The 19,426-nt window shown below is 43.6% G+C and overlaps 1 protein-coding gene across 5 annotated transcripts in view; it reads left to right on the plus strand.

Annotated features, from left to right (window-relative positions):
• UCHL5 (ubiquitin C-terminal hydrolase L5) overlaps positions 1 to 19,426 on the plus strand; it is a 329,337-nt gene that overhangs the window by 27,811 nt on the left and 282,100 nt on the right. For 3 of the 5 annotated variants that reach the window (XM_077278008.1, XM_077278006.1, XM_077278009.1), the window contains exon 3: positions 17,565 to 17,670. In XM_077278008.1, the coding sequence (XP_077134123.1) occupies positions 17,565 to 17,670 (106 nt within the window). Of the gene's footprint in view, positions 1 to 8,608; positions 9,876 to 17,564; positions 17,671 to 19,426 lie in introns of those variants that run through there. The other 2 variants (XM_077278007.1, XM_077278005.1) reach the window with 2 other exon arrangements.

Raw genomic sequence — 19,426 nt, forward strand, 5'->3', positions numbered from 1 at the left:
TTTTTTTATGTTTTGGCGCTTTTATACGATAAAAACTATTTTATAGAAAAAATAATTATTTTGGTATCGCTTTATTCTCAGGACTATAACTTTTTTTATTTTTTTGCTGATGATGCTGTTTGGCGGCTTGTTTTTTGCGGGACAAGATGACGTTTTCAGCGGTACCATGGATATTTATATCAGTCTTTTTGATCGCGTGTTATTCCACTTTTTGTTCGGCGGTATGGTAATAAAGCGTTGTTTTTTGCCTCGTTTTTTTTTTTTTTTTCTTACGGTGTTTACTGAAGGGGTTAACTAGTGGGGCAGTTTTATAGGTTGGGTCGTTACGGACGCGGCGATACTAAATATGTGTACTTTTATTGTTTTTTTTTTTTTATTTAGATAAAGAAATGTATTTATGGGAATAATATATATATTTTTTTTATTATTTATTTAGGAATTATTTTATTTTTTATTTTTTTTTACACATGTGGAAAACATTTTTTTTTACTTTGTCCCAGGGGGGGACATCACAGATCATTGATCTGGCAGTGTGCACAGCACTCTGCCAGATCTGCGATCTGCTGTGCAGGGCTGCAGGCTTACCAAGTGTCTGCTCTGAGCAGGCACTCGGTAAGCCACCTCCTTCCCTGCAGGACCCGGATGCCGCGGCCATCTTGGATCCGGGACCTGCAGCCAGGAAGGAGGTAGGAGACCCTCGCAGCAACGCGATCACATCGCGTTGCTCCGGGGGTCTCGGGGAAGCCCGCAGGGAGCCCCCTCCCTGCGCGATGCTTCCCTATACCGCCGGTACACTGCGATCATGTTTGATCGCGGTGTGCCGGGGGTTAATGTGCCGGGGGCGGTCCATGACCGCTCCTGGCACATAGTGCCGCATGTCAGCTGCGATAGGCAGCTGACACCCGGCCGCGATCGGCCGCGCTCCCCCCGTGAGCGCGGCCGATCGCGTATGACGTACTATCCCGTCGGTGGTCATACGGGCCCACCCCACCTCGACGGGATAGTACGTCTGATGTCAGGAAGGGGTTAAGGGCATAAAAATTAAAATTTTGAAAATTGCTAAATTTTAAAAATGTTCACCATATTTCCATTGTTTTCATAAATAATCGCAAGTAATATCGAAGAAATGTTACCACTAACATGAAGTACAATATGTCATGAAGAAACAGTCTCAGAATCAGCGGGATCCGTTAAAGCGTTCGAGTTATAACCTCATAAAGGGACAGTGGTCAGAATTGTAAAAATTGGCTTGTTTATTAAGTACCAGGTTGGCTCTGTCACTAAGGGTTACTCAACAAAATGTCCCACAATACTATTTGGCACTTCACAACATATTAGACAACATATGGGAAGCTCAGTGCGAATTAACCCCTGAGCCCAAGGAAGAGAACCAAAGGATACCAATAAATATCTTAGTTTATTAACAAAAATTAAAAGAAAACAGGTATGGTACATAAAATACAAAAAATACCCCGGTGGACCAGAATAACACCCTCAATCATGTTATATAAATATATGCCACAGCCCACAGCAAGAATGAGAATCTTCTTAAGAAAATATATTACCTCACAGCCGTGAAACGTAGGTACTGTATGGTAGGGCAGTAAGTCAGATGGTACCGGGTGATTCCGTGCTCCCCTGTCGCCCCTGACTTACTGCCCTAACATACCTACGTTTCACGGCTGTGAGGTAATATATTTTCTAGGATCTGTGCCTTATGAGTATGGTCTATGATGTATGCCCTGTCAGGGCACTATTGAATGGTTAATTTCCGCCTCATATTTTTGTCATATTTGGCAATGCCTTAATGGATAATAGCATAAGCTAACCCTAATAAGCATTAGATTCTCATTCTTGCTTTGGGCTGTGGCATATATTTATATAATATGATTGAGGGTGTTATTCTGGTCCCCTGGGTATTTTTTGTATTTTATGTGCCATACCTGTTTTATTTAAATTTTTTTTAATAAACTAAGATATTTATTGGTATCCTTTGGTTCTCTTCCTTGGGCTCAGGGATTTCGCACTGAGTTTCCCATATGTTGTCTGTCACTAAGGGGTTAAAAGTGCAGAGAACCCATATGTACCGTGGGCTGAACAAAACCACAGCCATAATGAAGGGCGCAAGGTTCACACACTATATAGGATCCCAAAATATAAACAAAGATATCACAGCCAACAAGTGATGTTAAGGTACCTTCACACTGAACAACTTAACAACGATAACGATAGCGATCCATGACGTTGCAGCGTCCTGGATAGCGATATCGTTGTGTTTGACACGCAGCAGCGATCAGGATCCTGCTGTGACATCGTTGGTCGGAGCTAGAAGGCCAGCACCTTATTTCGTCTCTGGATCACCCGCTGACATCGCTGGATCGGTGTGTGTGACGCGGATTCAGCGATGTCTTCACTGGTAACCAGGGTAAACATCAGGTTACTAAGCGCAGGGCCGCGCTTAGTAACACGATATTTACCCTGGTTACCATTGTAAATGTAAAAAAAACCAAACACTACATACTCACCTTCTGATGTCTGTTGCGTCCGCTTCCCTGCACTGTGTCAGCGCCAGCCGGCCGTAAAGCAGAGCCACTCTGCTTTAGGGCCTCCGGGGACTTCGGCATCGTTGGTCGCTGGAGAGCTGTCTGTGTGACAGCTCTCCAGCGACCACACAACGACGCTGCAGCGATCGGCATCGTTGTCTATATCGCTGCAGCGTCGCTTAATGTGACGGTACCTTTAGAGTACAAACAACACATACAACATAGACAAACAAAAACCAATCAACCCCTGGGGGACAGGCACACCACAATGACAAGGACACACACAACACCTATCTATGCCAGACAATTTAAGCATGGACTATAATATTAGGTAAACAAAGAATAGTACTTCAAAAGAAGGTGCAACTTTTATTGAAAACACATATACAAAGAAAAACACATACATACATACATACATACATACATACATACATACATACATACATACATACATACACATTGCACATATAGCATATTGTAAATATAATAAATAGAATCAACCCATGTAAAAATTGAAGAAGTGGTGCATGACACTAACAGGTATCAAGATCCAGCAGGGTAAAAACACCCATTCCATGTAATCACAAAACGGATGCCGGATCGTAATATCTCCATATTGAAATATAGATAAAAAGCAAAAGGCTCAAGTTCTGGACCTTAATCAAAATGAGGACCACACTACAGTTTGTATCCTTAAAAAAAGATGTTGGGGGGAGTCAAACCCCTAGACCAGAGTCGAAGCTTGATATAAATGCAGGAATATAGGAGACGAAGAAAAAAAAGGGGGGGGGGGGGGAGAAGAAAAACGACATGTCAGACCCCCTAGTATTCAGAAGTACCACCCATATTTGCCCCATGAGCCAAAACCAGTAATAAACAATCAGGATAAAAACACTGACAATTTAAACCATAGAATACAAATACAGTCTATAGCTTGAGACACCGATGTAACTCATGCAGGCATCAAGGCCAGGGAACCAAGGCATCGTAGATCTATTATTTATGGCAGACGGGACCGAACGCGAACTTTGAGGCTGTTTCCCTGAATCCATGAGAAGATATAATTCCATCTGGAGATGATTATTATCTAAGGAATCCCGTAAATAGCAATTCCTCATTCAGACCTGTAGGGGCAAAAGAACCAAGATTAAAGATCCACCGAGATTCTGAACGTAACAGGAGCTTACCACCCCTATTAGACATATAAACTTTCTCAAGCCCCACCACCCGTGTATTCAAGACCTGCCCTGCATGTTGAGCTAAAAAATGCGCCGCCACCGGAGTTAGGACCTTGCCCTTGAATGAATTACTAGATGCCAGGTTGATGGTAGAGAAATGTTTTTGGATCCTGCGTCGTAACTCCTGCGATGTTTGGCCCACATATACCAACTGGCACGGACAGATCAACGCATAGATGACACAAGATGTTTTGCAGTTAATATATGACCGGAGCTTGTGCCTACTTCCATCCCCAGGATGGACAAAGACATCCCTAGTTGGCACCATGTGGGAGCAAACATTACAATTCCCACATGCAAATGAACCCTTCAGGTTAATACCCCAATTGATCTTGGTAGTTTGTTTCGAGTAGTGTCTCCTGGTAAGTAGATCTCTAAAATTGGGGGCCCTCCTCGCCGTTAGTAAAGGTCGATCACCCACAATACCCGAGGTATGGAGATCAGTGGTGAGAATACCCCAATGCCTCTGTAGGATGGCCCTGATTTGTGGCCAATCATTATTAAAGTTGGTGATGAACCTAAGTTTGTTGTCTCGTAACTTGGTGTGAGTGTTCAAAAGTGAGTCTTGCGTATGAGCCCTCGCCCATTGGAATGCAGTTGAAATACTCTTGGGGATAATGTCTTTTTTTAAACCGGTCCTTCAACTTGAGTGCCTCCAATTGAAAGTCCTCATCCGAGGTACAATTTCTTCTTGTCCTCAAAAACAGTCCCATAGGAACTCCATTCCTAGTATGCAATGGATGAAAACTTCTATAGTCCAACAAACTGCTGGAAGCCGTAGGCTTTGTTTAGCCATTGTTTACCGCAATCTGAAGATACAGAAAGGTCGCTGTGGAAGAAGATATAGAGTATGTTAGTAAAATATTGTGTGTGTTGTCATTTAAGGACTCGATGAACCTCCAACACTCCTCTTTGGTGCCCAACCAAACAAAGAAAACGTCATCAATAAATCGTGACCAATGGCAGATTTTATTTCTGAATGATTCCGAGGGGTAGACCATGGTGGCCTCCCACAATCCTAAAAACAAATTGGCCAAAGCCGGGGCACATTTAGCCCCCATGGCCACTCCCGAAACCTGCAAATAATATGTTCTATCAAATAGAAAAAAGTTGTGCTTCAAAATGAAGTCCAATAAGTCCACCAGTAAAGAGTCATGCATCCTACCGGAATGCCCCAACTGATCTAAAAAATATAGGGCAGCCGTAATGCCATCTTCATGGCTGATGTTTGAGTACAAAGACCCAACATCACAGGTTACCAACAGGACTCCGTAGGTAAGGTCAGGCCCCGACAAATACTGATAAAATGTGATGAATCCCGTATAAAGGAAGGCAGATTTCTGGCAAGTGATTGTAAAAAAAAAAATAGTCCACATATGTGCAGGCCTTCTCACACAGGCTGCCGATGCTGACCACAATAGGTCGGCGGCCCGGTGGCCTGTGGAGGCGTTTATAGACTTTCGGCAGCATATAGAAAGTAGCTGTAACAGGAGAATCCACCCACAAAACTTGGATTCCTGATTGCTAATGACACCCAGATCCCTAGCTTTATCCAGAAGACTTCTAAATTTGGCCGCAAAGGTCCCAAGTTGGGTCAGAAGGTAACCTTTTATAAAACCTTCCATTAGCCAACTGGCGATGGGCTTCCTCCAAATAAAGGTTATGTGGCCACAAGACCACATTGCCACCTTTGTCGGCCTCCTTAATAAGAAATGCATTATTAGTCTTCAACCTGGTCAGTGCCTGCTTCTCTGCACCACTCAGATTGTGGGGGACAAGAGGACATGGGCATAAGGATAGAATGTCTTTCCTAACCAGTTCAAAGAAAACCCTAATGGCGGGTACCAGGGAAAAAGGGGGAGCTGTGCTAGACTTATTCTTGTATGGAAATCGACTCTTGACGCCATCTTGCTCATTTTCTTGTAATAGTTGTAATAAGTCCTGAAACACTTGTTGGTCAGTCTGATCCAGACCATCCACCATCCGTGGCCTGTTGTGTAATACTTGAAGGACGAGGCACCTACAGAACAAGTACAAATCCTTGATAAAGGTAAATTTGTCAGCGGTCTGAATAGGTGAGAATGTTAAACCCCTCTGCAAAACCGATAATTCCTTTGGGGTTAATTCATAATCGGAAAGGTTGATAACCTGCAACGTGTCATTTGGTACCTGAATATCTGGAGAGGCCACATCCATCGTAGGTGAGGTTATTGTTTGCGAAAATTCTTGTATTGTTTCCGCATTAGAGGACGACTGCCTCCGTATCTGGTAGTTCATAATGGCATCTGAATGGCGTTTGCGCCCCCTTCGGGTCCGACGTCGGGCTCGCTTTCGGCTGAAGATAAAAAAATTGCTGCCTGATTTAAACTTAGCCCCCCTAGGGAGCTCATGTGTCATATCCCTAGTCCTTTGGGCCTGGGGAGCTTGTCTCTGGTTCCCCTGATGTTTCCATTTAAATGCTTTGGCAGAATCAAAATCATTACGATCTCAAAAAATTTTGGATTTCTTTTTATTCATAATATCACGATCATATCTATCCAGACTCTCCTTAAGCTTGGCTTCAAAGGGTTGTACCTGTTTATTGTCATCAAATGTGGCCAATTTAGCCAAATTAGAACTTTAATTTTGATTTTGGTACTGGCCAACAATTCCCTATCATGTTCCAACAGCATGTTCATAATAATGTTGGAACATCTTAAAAGGCCCTGTTCCCATGTTGTACGAAATGTTCGTGAAGGTTCCCAAGCCGGATAAATGGAAACTCTAAGGCCCCGGGGTGCTATATTAGATTTAATGTACTCCTCAAGGCTGCAGATGTTCCACCAGAGCCTAATTCCTGCTCTGTGTGCTGCCGTTAAATCAGAGGAGAGCCTAGAAAAATCTGAGTCAGGTACAGTATGTTCACCCGAGCAAAAACTATTGGAGGACTGAGCTTGCCAGGCAGCTTCACAGGCGTCTCAATCCGTACTGCACTTGATACACAGCTCAATAGATAGACTGAAAAACCAAACAAAAATCACAAAATAAAAAAAGAGGAAAAAAAAATCCACAAAACACACCAGTTAACAGGTACTAGATAAGCAATATATGTCGTAACAAAATATGGCTTGATAAGGACAACATAATTTCAATAAACGTATGTCCAAAATAGGATGTGTGCAGCTTGGCAAAGAAAACCCACCCATAAAGGTGGGACATGAGGCATTATATGATTATAGAGAAACCAAATATTATTTGGTGGCGTACCAATAAAATATACTGTGAAATAATTTTCTATACAGTCTTGTTGGTGTGCATTTATTACAGTGGTGCTTTCTATCTTTTTTACAATCCGATTTTCATACCTAGCATCTGATTTACATCCGAATGCAGTGCGATTGCTATCTGACTGCAATGCGATTTGTTATTTATTTATTTTAAACGAGCTTTTACATACAGCAATTGTGTCATTTACACATCGTTTTCAAAGGCAATATTCGTCAAAACACACATACAGATAGAATAAAAGTCGGCAATTCATGTGCCATGTACAGTGAAATTAGAGTGGCAGGTTAGAATAGATATATACACATCTATATATATAATTGCCTAAGGCTACTTTCACACTAGCGTTAACTGCAAACCGTCTCAAAACGTCTTTTTTGCCGAAAAAACGGATGCGTCAAAAAAGGGTTAAAAACGGTGACAAACGTATGCCACGCATACAGCATTTCGACGGATCCGTCGCAAATCCGCTAAACGTTTCCGTCGAAAACACTGGATGCGTTGCATACGTTGCATCCGTTTTTCCGACGGATCCATTTTTAAAATGGGAGGCTCCCAAATTTGATTGGCTACTGGAAAATATGGAAAACTATATTGTGACTGTTTTTACAGCCCATCTTTGAGGGTTTTAGTTTTGTGGCAGCGATGGAAGGTGTTCTTGTGAGGATTGCTAGTTTGGTTACCGACGTTATCTTTGAGACGAATCGCCTGGATATCATAGTGCGGGAGAAGGAGGCGGCAGCGGAAAGACGGAGGATGCTTCTGCAGCAACGGAGACGGAGGCGACTCTGAATACATCCGATTAATGAACTACGGATGACCAGGGGTGTCCAGTCCACTCTGTACCTGGAGTTGCGGCACAATCCACACAAATTCTACAACTACGTGCGGATGAGGATGGAAAATTTTGACTTTTTGCTTGCAAAAATGGAGGATGTCATCCGAAGACAGGACACAAGGATGAGGCTTGCCATCACACCGGCGGAGCGGCTGATGGTCACCCTGCGGTAAGCCTCTTTTTCTAAGCCTCTTTTTTTTTTTTTTTTTATGTCATTGCTCATATTCAATGTTATATTACATGCTGCAGACAATACTGCGCTGACATACTGCGCACTATTTTCTGCAGCATGTAATTTTGGTTTTCTTTGCGGCCATTCCACTGCTTTTTTTAAAATGTCATTGCTGATATTGAATGTTCTATAACAGACTGCAGAAAATACTGCGCTGAAATATTACGTTGCATTTTCTGCAGTTTTTTTTTTTTTTGTTTTTTTTTTTGGGGGGGGGGGTTGTTGACATGCAACTGCTTGTTTTTCTGTTATTGGTCATTTTTAATGTTATATTACATGCTGCAGACAATACTGCGCTGACATACTGCGCACTATTTTCTGCAGCATGTAATTTTGGTTTTCTTTGCGGACATTCCACTGCTTTTTTACACCGGTTTCATGCAGGTTTTATTGTGTGTCCCGTCCTTAAAAAAAATTTCACAGTGCCATTTATTGAAACTTGTTGGTCTGTGCAATTTTTTTCTAACATTTTTTTTTTTTTTTTTTTTTTTAGTTTCCTAGCTACGGGTGAATCTATGACTTTGCTCCATTACCAATTCCGGCTGGGCATTTCCACTATTTCCGGAATAGTGAAGGACACATGCCAGGCTATTTGGACCACTTTACAACCAGAGTATATCCCCCAACCATCCATGGAAATCTGGTTGAGAAGTGCAGAACAGTTTCAGCAAATTTGCAATTTCCCTAATTGTGTGGGTACAGTTGACGGGAAACACATATGGATTGCGAAACCGGCAGGAACTGGATCGGAGTACTATAATTACAAGAAGTATTTCTCCATCGTCCTTATGGCTATTGCAGACGCCAACTGCAAGTTCCTTGCCGTGGACATAGGAGCGTATGGACGGTCCAACGATTCGCAAGTTTTTAAAAACTCTCCAATGGGTCGTTGCCTTTATGGAGAGACCTACGATTTCCCGCCAGCCAGACCACTGCCAGGAACAAGTGAACCAGCCATGGAACATGTTTGTGTAGGTGATGAAGCCTTTCAACTATCGCCGCACCTACTGAAACCGTATAGTAGCTGGAACTTAACCCATACCAAGCGGGTATTTAATTACCGGCTTACTAGAGCACGAAGAGTAGTGGAGTGTTCTTTTGGCATATTGACGGCGAAGTGGCGAGTTCTGCTGACGGCTATCAAACTGAAAACCACAACTATAGACGAGGTAGTTAAAGCCTGTGTGGTGCTCCACAACTTTGTCCTTTCAAAGGAGCCCGTTTCCTTGGATGACGAAGAGTTGGAGACAACCTTGTGGGACTACCGCAGCAGCTCGGTTTGCTCTACAGGTTCTGTTACAAGGATGAGGGACCAGTTTGCGGATTATTTTGTGTCACCTGTCGGGCGGATTCCATGGCAAGACATGATTGTTTAACCTCTTTTGTATGTGTTTGGTTTATGTAAAAAATGTGTTTCTTCAGGGAAAAAAAAAAAAAAAGTACAAAAGTGTGGTTTTCTTGCTAGTAAAACCAATGTTATACCTTTCACACGTCTGGTGTTTATTTTTATTTTTTTTACCTTTGTTATTAGTTACCATGTGACCTTAATAAATCCACACACACACACACAGAGTAGAATTTTAATCAGACAGAATTTTATTTGAACTTTTTTTTTTTTTTAAATTTTTGTTTTTTAACCAAAAAACATATATATTTTTTTATTTTCAAACTTTTTTTAAACAACTTTTAAAAGTGTTTTTTATAAAATAACTTTTGAACATAAACATACATTTACAAATCTTGAAAGTGTGGGGTGGAGATACGAGGGGAGGAGGGGCTGGAAGGTTGGACCACGTCGATAGGTGGGGAAACCCTACTTGTTTGGGGTGCAGTGGAAGGGGGGGTAAAACCAGTAGGCTGACCTGAGGGTGGTGGTGTTGGGGTAGGGGGAATACTTACTGGGGAAGGTAAGCTGGGCAAGGAAGAAAACCGTGGGGGAAGGAATTTGGTTTGGGGGCCGGGATGGGTATGGGGACTGGGTTGGGTGTTGGGACTGGGTTGGGTGTTGGGACTGGGTTGGGTGTTGGGACTGGGTTGGGTAGTGGGACTGGGTTGGGTAGTGGGACTGGGTTGGGTAGTGGGACTGGGTTGGGTAGTGGGGCTGGCGTGGGGTTTGTGGCTGGGTTTGGTAATGGTGCTGGTGTGGGGATTGGGGCTGGGTTTGGTAATGTGGCTGGTGTGGGGATTGGGGCTGGGTTTGGTAATGGGGCTGGTGTGGGTATTGGGGCTGGGTTTGGTAATGGGGGGTATGGTGTGGAAATGGGGCCTGGGGTGGGGCATGGTGTGGAAATGGGACCTGGGGTGGGATTGTACTGGATGTGTGGGTAGATTCTGTTTCATTAAGGGCCTTCATTAGAGCATTATGGCAGGTATTCATTACCCGCATCTGTTGCTGAAGAGAAAGCTTCTCCATGCTCCTGAGCATGTATTGAAAAAAAAGATTGGCCGGAGACTGACTTACATCTGAATGCAGCCTATCCAAGCGACTGCTGGTTTCATGGCTTGTTTCACTGATGCGTGATTGCACCATGTTGAAACCAGCAGTCACTTGCTCTCCCAAAATTTTGAAAGTGCTTTGGAAGGATGCATTCAGATGTAAGAACTCAGGAGCATAGCTCTTTTCCTGACCCCTCTGTCGCTGCCGCCACGAACCTAATGGTGGTCTCGAGGTGGCAGGATCAGAGGGGTGGGGTAAAGGAAACGCTATCTGTTCAGCATCAGATGCGAGCAATGAAGGCTGCAATAATGCTCCACTGCTTGGGGCAGATGAGGTGGAGGGGACAGAGGGGTCAGAGGAGGGGTCAGTGGTGTGGGGCCTACCGACGTGGCCCTCAGTGGCGGATTCAGGAGGGATCGCTCCAGAGGGTGCAGAGGAAGATGCAGGTGCCCGGTGGCTGGAGAAGGTGCTGTGAAAGAAAAAACAAAAGAAATTAATATATTGATATGAAAAAGCCCTGACTGAAACCAAACTACGTTAGACAGGTTAACATGGTTATTAGTGGGCTGTAGAATACTTACACTCTACTCAGCATTGTTCGCCTCAGGAAGGAGAGGGCCTGGCCATGTTTATATTTGCTCCTCTTCCTTCCTGCAGAGCCACTCGGGGCCTGCATCTCCTCGTTAAATTCCCTCTTAAAGCGATCCCTCAGTGACCGCCACCGCTTCCTAACCTTTTGACCTGTGAAGACAAGAATCAAAAGAAAAAAAAAAAAATTGGTAAATGCAATACATTACAGTCAGCTCAAAACATCACTGGAAAGTGAATACTTACCTAGTTTGCTCAGCTGCTGAGGATGAAAACTCTCTCGCACCTTGGAAAGATGTTCTGACACACTTCGTCCCAGAGCCGGCGGGTGACACTAGTATCGGCATGTTTGCGGTCAGCCATGTTCCACAGCGGCTCCCGCTCGCGAACCTCCTCGATGAGACTGTCTATGTCTATATTGTTACCATCCACCTCTTGTGTCTCCCCTTTTCCTCATAGATTGTAAGCTTGCGAGCAGCAGGGCCCTCATTCCTCCTGGTATCTGTTTTGAACTGTGATTTCTGTTATGCTGTAATGTCTGTTGTCTGTATAAGTCCCCTCTATAAGTTGTAAAGCGCTGCGGAATATGTTGGCGCTATATAAATAAAATTATTATTATTATATCGTCATCATCGAACTCCTCTGCGGGAGCACGCTGTGAAGCCTGTGCAAAAAAAGAAGAAAAACAAACAAATTAGTACACTGAAACACTAAAGTACCAATAGAATCCCCTCCCAACAAAAAAAAAAACTCACTGATGGCCGACCGCGGCGACGATACCGCCGACTCTGGGAGTATCTGGGAGAACCTTCAGCGGCAGCAGCAGGAGGAGCAGCAGCAGCAGCAGCCTGAAATAAAGGAAACAAATTCTCAGTAATGTAGGCATATATTTTCTGTGTTTAGTTATGTATGAAAATCTGTTTTGTGTATGGTGCAGTGTGATGTGCGAAGCAACTGTTTCACCACTACTTACACTTGGTTCCTCCTCCACTTGCATCTCTCCACCCATCTTGCCCCCTTCTGACAGCTCCTCATCTGATTCAGCTTCCTGTTGAAACATAATTTATGCATGTAGTGATCCACAAAAATGTAAATTTAAAAAAACAAAAACATTTTTTGTGTTAAGTTACCGATACACACTGTTGCTGTGGAGGAGGGCTGTCAGAAGAGGACATTGTTCCTGTGTCTTGCTGCGGCTCTGGTCCTGGTGGGCAAGGCAGGCAGCGGCTGTGGTCCTGGTATATCTGTAAGTTAAAAAGACACTTGCAATCTGCTCTACACATTGAAGTAGCAGATTGGGGGTCTTCAAAACTTACTTTTAACAGTTGTTGGTCCTGGTGGGCAAGGCAGGCAGCGGCTCTGGTCCTGGTGGGCAAGGCAGGCAGCGGCTGTGGTCTTGGTCCTGGTGGGCAAGGCAGGCAGCGACTGTGGTCCTGGTGTTTCTGTAAGTTAAAAAGACACTTGCAATCTGCTCTACACATTGAAGTAGCAGATTGGGGGTCTTCAAAACTTACTTTTCAAGATTTGTGGCTGTGGTCCTGGTGGGCTGGTCCTGGTATGGAACACAGGCGGGTGCTATGGACCTGGTCCCTGGTGTATCTATAATAAGTATAATGGATTTATAGTTAGACCACCCCCTAAACTAGGTAATGTTTTAATAAACACCCTGCTAAAATGATGTGAGAAAAGTTCATTAAATGTGAACACCAAAACCCAAAAACAGGTGCACGCTATAATTCATTTCCATGTGCCAAAAAAAATATTTTTAAATGTGAACCCACCATGTAAACATATATTTACCACATTTTATTTTCAAAAATCACCTCCCCCAAAAAACCTTTAAGTTTAACCTTTATTAAAAAAAAGAGCCCTCAACCAACTCTGTATTGCATGTGTAACATGTGTTGGTACATACACCAGTTTTAAATTTTCCTTTCTGAAATGATACTACGGACATTTTTGTAACAAACATTTTATTATTTTTTTTTCTCTCTTTTTTTTTTTTTAACATCACAATTGGGAGCTGAAATGCTCTTTATTTTAAATACAAGTACATCAACTGCGAATGGTTTCAACAGTAATAATAAAATCAACACTTTGAAATAGAAAAAAAAAAAAAAACACGCTCACACGTTCAAACCACAAGCTGCAGACCACTATACTTTGCAAAAATACATCCGATTAAAAAAAAACAAACAAAAAAAAAAAAAAACCATTTAAACCACATGCTGCACAGACCACTATACTTAGTAAACACATCAGGAAAAGGCAATTAACCAATTAAGGCATGGACAAATGCACATGCAATCAATAAGATGCGCACTAACATGCTTGGTATGTGTCCACGTTCAGGATTGCATCAGGATTTGGTCCGGATTTTCCAGCAGTTTTTGTAATCCAAAACCAGAAGTGTCACAATTAGGAAAAGTATAATAAATAAAAACATGCACCACTTCAGCATTTTACACCCACTCCTGGTTTTGGCTTACAAATACTGATGAAAAATCCTGACCAAATCCTGATGCAATCCTGAACGTGGACACATACCCTCCCACATGAACAGGCATACGATTGGCAAAGGCATAATAAGGTGCAGGCACATGAAGACATAGCACACAGCCGTACAAAAATACACACACACACACACACACACACACACACACACACACACACACACACACACACACACACACACACACACATGTCTTCACAGTGGCTGGCATCAGGGTGGATCTGGACTCTAGCATGGCACTGGCTGGTGCAGGACGATGGCAGGCCTCTGGTTCTCTTCAGGTTTTAAGCTCTTGCTGTAGTCAGTACCTCATACACACACAAATGCACAGGCACACAGATGCACACAAAAATTGCAATACTCACACTGGCTCTATGGTGGCTGGAGTCTTGTGGCTGGAGTCTTGTGGCTGGAGTCTTGTGGCTGGCGTCTTGTGGCTGGCGTCTTGTGGCTGGCGTCTTGTGGCTGGCGTCTTGTGGCTGGCGTCTTGTGTCAGGCTGGGGTCTTGTGTCAGGCTGGGGTCTTGTGGCTGGCAGTCTTCTCTGTGGGTCTTGCAGGCAATATGTGGGGTTGAAGGCCCAGGCCAGGTTTATATAGATTCGGGGGTGTCTGGCCAATTGGCAACAAAATCCTGCTTCTGAGCATGCTCAGTGGAAAAAAAACGTATTGCAGCGCGGTATTGCGTCGTACGACGTGTCCCGACGCATCCGTCGCTCATAGGCTTCCATTGCAGCCAACGACGTATGCCGCTGGATGAGTCGCGACACGTTTTTTATGCGGAGACAAAAAACGTTACAATCAACGTTTTCTGCCGCCGACGTGTCGCCAAATTTCGACGCATACATCGTAAGACGGACACGACGTATGCCAATACGTCGCAATACGTCGCCAATACAAGTCTATGGGGAAAAAACGCATCCAGCAAAAACTTTTGCTGGATGCGTTTTTTCTGAAAAAAGACGATTTGAGACGTAATGCAGTTAACGCTAGTGTGAAAGTAGCCTAAGGGTCACTTCCGTCTGTCTTTCTGTCTGTCTTTCACGGAAATCCCGCGTCGTTGATTGGTCGCGGCCGGAAGGCTGCGACCAATCAGCGACAGGAATAGTCCGGCCGCAAATTCGCCCCTTCCTACTCTCCGTCAGTGCCCCCTCCATACTCCCCTCCAGTCAGCGCTCACACAGGGTTAATGGCTGTGTTACACCGCGTTATGCCGCGGTGTAACGCAGTCCGTTAACGCTGCTATTAACCCTGTGTGACCAGCTGTTTACTATCGATGCTGCCTATGCAGCATCAATAGTAAAAAGATCTAATGTTAAAAATAATTTAAAAAAATAAATTATTTTCTCACCTTCCGGCGCCTTTCCCGCTCCTCGTTATGCTTCGGTCCATGCATTGCGGTCTCGCGAGATGATGACATAGCGGTCTCACGAGACCGCTATGTCATCATCTCGCGAGATCACAATGCATTCTTGGGACCGGAGCGTCGCGAGGAGTATCGCTAAACGCCTGGCCTGGATCCGGGGGCCGCCGTAAGGTGAGTATAGAACTGTTTTTTATTTTAATTATTTTTTTAACAGGGATATGGTGCCCACATTGCTATATACTACGTGGGCTCTGTTAGATACTACGTGGGCTGTGCTATATACTTCGTGGGCTGCATTATATACTATGTATCTGTGCTATATACTACGTGGATGTGCTATATACTACGTGGCTGTGCTATATACGTGGCTGTGCAATGTTACGTGGCTGGGCAATATGCTACGTGTCTGTGTTATATACTGCGTAAGCTGTGCTATATACTACGTGGGCTGTGCTATATACTACGTGGGCTGTGCTATATACTACGTGGGCTGTGCTATATACTACGTGGGCTGTGCTATATACTACGTGGGCTGTGCTATATACTACCTGGGCTGTGCTATATACTACGTGGGCTGTGCTATATACTACGTGGCTGTGCAATATACGTGGCTGGGTAATATACTACGTGGCTGGGCAATATACTACGTGTCTGTGCTATATACTGCGTGAGCTGTGCTATATACTACGTGGGCTGTGCTATATATTACGTGGCTGTGTTATATACTACGTAGCTGTGCAATATACGTGGCTGGGTAATATACTACGTGGCTGGGCAATATACTACGTGTGTGTGTGTTATATACTGTGTGAGCTGTGCTATATACTACGTTGAATGTACTATATATTACGTGGCTGGGCAATATACTACGTGGCCTGTGTTATGTACTACGTGGCCTGTGTTATTAGTGCGTGGCCTGTGTTATATACTACGTGGGTTGTGCTATATACTACGTGGCCTGTTCTATATACTACGTAGCTGTGCAATATACGTGACTAGGCAATATGCTACGTGGCTGGGCAATATACTACGTGTCTGTTATATACTGTGTGAGCTGTGCTATATACTACATGGGCTGTGCTATATACTACGTGGCTGTGTTATATACTACGTGGGCTGTTATATACTATGTAGCTGTGCAATATACGTGGCTGTGCTATATACTACGTTAGACAAAAAAAAAAAAGATGAAAACCAGCTCACCTGCTAGGCATGTGCTGTGGGGAAGCCCGGATACTGTGCAGTCATCACGTCGAACAATAGAACAAAAGAGGGAAAAAAATCCAGCTTCCAAAAATATCCAAATTTATTGAAGGTAAAATGCCTGCTGCTACTCATTTTCCTGTGAACCATGTTTTTGGACTTTGCATTTTACCTTCAATAAATTTGGATATTTTTGGAAGCTGGATTTTTTTCCTCTTTTGTTCTATATACTACGTGGCTGGGCAATATACTACGTGGCTGGGCAATATACTACGTGGCTGGGCAATATACTATGTGGGCTGTGCTATATACTACGTGGGCTGTGTTATATACTACGTAGCTGTGCAATATACGTGGCTGGGCAATATACTACGTCGCTGTGCTATATACTACTTTGCTGTGCTATATACTACGTGGGCTGTGTTATATTCTACGTGAGCTGTATGCTACTTGGCTGTGCTATATTTCTCTGCTGCATCTGTGCATCATGAATCGTGGTATGTGTTAAAGAGGGGGGCCCACTGAGACTCTTTCGCCCGGGGCCCTCAAAAACCTTGAGCAGGCCCTGGCTTCACTGATTGTTCGCGGCCGGGCGTGACCAATCAGCGACAGGCGCAGTCCGGCCGTGAATTGACGCTGAATTTGAACCACGCTTCACTAATTGGTCGCGCCCGGCCGGCCGAATCCTGTGTATAAATTGCATTATTCTGAAAACTTCATAAATAAACTACATACATATTCTAGAATGCCCGATACGTTAGAATCGGGCCACCATCTAGTAGAAAACATATGTCAATGACATCTGTATATCTAATATTAGTACAGTGTGTGTGAAAGTTGCTGTACATTCATTTAATTAAGAAAAGATTTTTTTTTTTTTTTTTTTTTTTTTAAATGGCTGAGTCCCTTGTAACTTTCGGAACCAGCAGAGGGAAATAGTATATAGTATACTACTATACCCGAATTATTATATATTTGAGTCTGTCGGTCCATTTTATTTTCAAGCCACCAAAATGTACTCCGACTACACAGCCCCGCTTAAAACAACATGTGTCTGTGATACGTGGAGATGTTAATGTCGGCAGAGGCCACAACATGATGATGGTCTCTTAGTGCTATAACTTACCCCAAAACACTCAGGGTAATTTGCTTGTGGCTTCAATGCTTGGTTTCTCAGCACTGGCACTTTAGATAATTACAAAATGTGTATTGTTTTGACCTCTAAAGCCATACACTAGTTTCTGTAATGGAACGTCCTGACTGGTTCCCTTTGATTACTGTATATACTGAGCGAAATCCAGCAGCTTTGAAATGACAATATTGCATTCTATAATTGTGTGTTTCAGGCCTGTGCAAGGTTTAATATTCCTCTTCAAATGGCAACCAGGGGAAGAGCCATCTGGATCTGTAGTCCGAGACTCCCGACTGGATACAATATTTTTTGCAAAACAGGTAGATTTATTTGTATGGCTGACTATATTGTTCACCTTATTTCCAAATACCTCATTGTCTATAATTGTTCTACAAAGCATATTGTGGACGTTGTCTGGAGAGTCTGGCTAATTCTTTGTGTCACTACCACTTTGTCCTAACCAATAGGGAAGGTGACCTCAATCCCAGCTATGAGATATAGATGGCATTACTTGATTGATACACCATTAACAACACTCATAACATAACACCACAGTAGTTATTTTATGCAGGTGAGGTTTAATCACTGCATCTTTCTAATACCTTGGCCTGATTTATTAATACTAGTGTAGAGACACTGGGTTAGTGGGTACTCTCGTCCACTGGCCGGCTGTCTTTAGAAAGACTTCATGGACCAGGGCTCATACCACCGAAATCCCGATCTTTCCCCATGGGCAGAACACTACACAGACAACACTGTGAGGGTAAAACAGTGATGCAATAATTTATTGAACAACCAACACACAGTAGCATATAGAACAGTCCCAGCAAGTACCCAAGATGGTGCAAATTAGTCTCGCCCTTACGCTGACTCGCCGGGATTAGAGCTGCTTCCAAGGCTGACTACCTCCTTTCTGTGATGACCCACCAAAAGTGGGGAGCCACTGGTGGGGGTAATGACAAGCTAAGGAAGCTAACCGAGACCTGTTAGCTATGTGGCCAGTTGACCAGATTGTTCCAATCTGGATTCTTAAAGACGTCGTCGTGTGTTTCAGAGATGGTTAATGAAGCAGTCCTGTATTCTTCCAGCTGGGGCCTTGGTGTCCCCTAAACTTACATCCTGTAGAGTCTCTTGGAAAGAGGAAAAAGTCTCTTTATATAGTTCACAACTGGCCTTCAACCAGCATCCAGAGGTCAAGAGAAAGATGTGAATGAGGTTTACTCTTGCTGTTCGATTATGTAATCTATTTGCACAGTTTTTCCTTTTCTGTTTTGAATGCCAATATGACTGGCCTGGACCATGTGTAATTAACATATCAGCAAACATCATTGTTCAGTGACCATGCATTACTGTTTTGCAAAGATAGCAGACAAAATACTGTAGGATGTGATATAAGAGGTAAATATTCGTCCTACAAGAAGAGTCAATAGTTCACACAATAGTTTGATTCTGGACCTACTGTAATAAACTTAGTGCTAAGTGCAGTGGAGATCAGTATCATGGGTCAGAAAAGAGGCAACAGGTTAAGAGTTCAGGAATATTTATGATGGTATGCAGGTAAACAGCTATGACACAGCAGGTTAGTAGCAGACAGAGCTGGATAGGCAGTAAGTACGTGTACAGACTGTGGAAGTCCAAGTATGTCAGGTCCAGAGACCTGGAGACCAGACCAGGCCTCCTAGCAGGGAGCAGTCCAGCAGCAGAGACGAGTGCAGCGCAGATCCAGGGAAATAAGTCTTACGACAAAGGGACGTAGATCCGGAGACAGACTGGGTATCCCAAAGTAAGAAAGAAACCAGCAAGATAGCAGTTCTTCCAGCTTGATCACAAGTCAGGAACAAGATACTCAAGCAATGAGTATATACAGAGCTCCCTTAAATACACCACAGACAGGAACAAGGAAAATCTGACAGGAAACAAGATGGCCCCCGTGAGTGACTCCATCTTAGGTAAGGGCAAAAGTAACTGAACTGAGGGCAACAGCAGACAGAACAGATGTACAGTCCAAGTCCTTACATTACTCCCTTCTTAAGATGTCCTCTGGACGATCTCAAGTCTGGCTTATTGGGGTATCTG

The sequence above is a fragment of the Ranitomeya variabilis genome, chromosome 8, assembly GCF_051348905.1.
Source record: "Ranitomeya variabilis isolate aRanVar5 chromosome 8, aRanVar5.hap1, whole genome shotgun sequence".
Lineage (NCBI taxonomy): Eukaryota > Metazoa > Chordata > Amphibia > Anura > Dendrobatidae > Ranitomeya > Ranitomeya variabilis.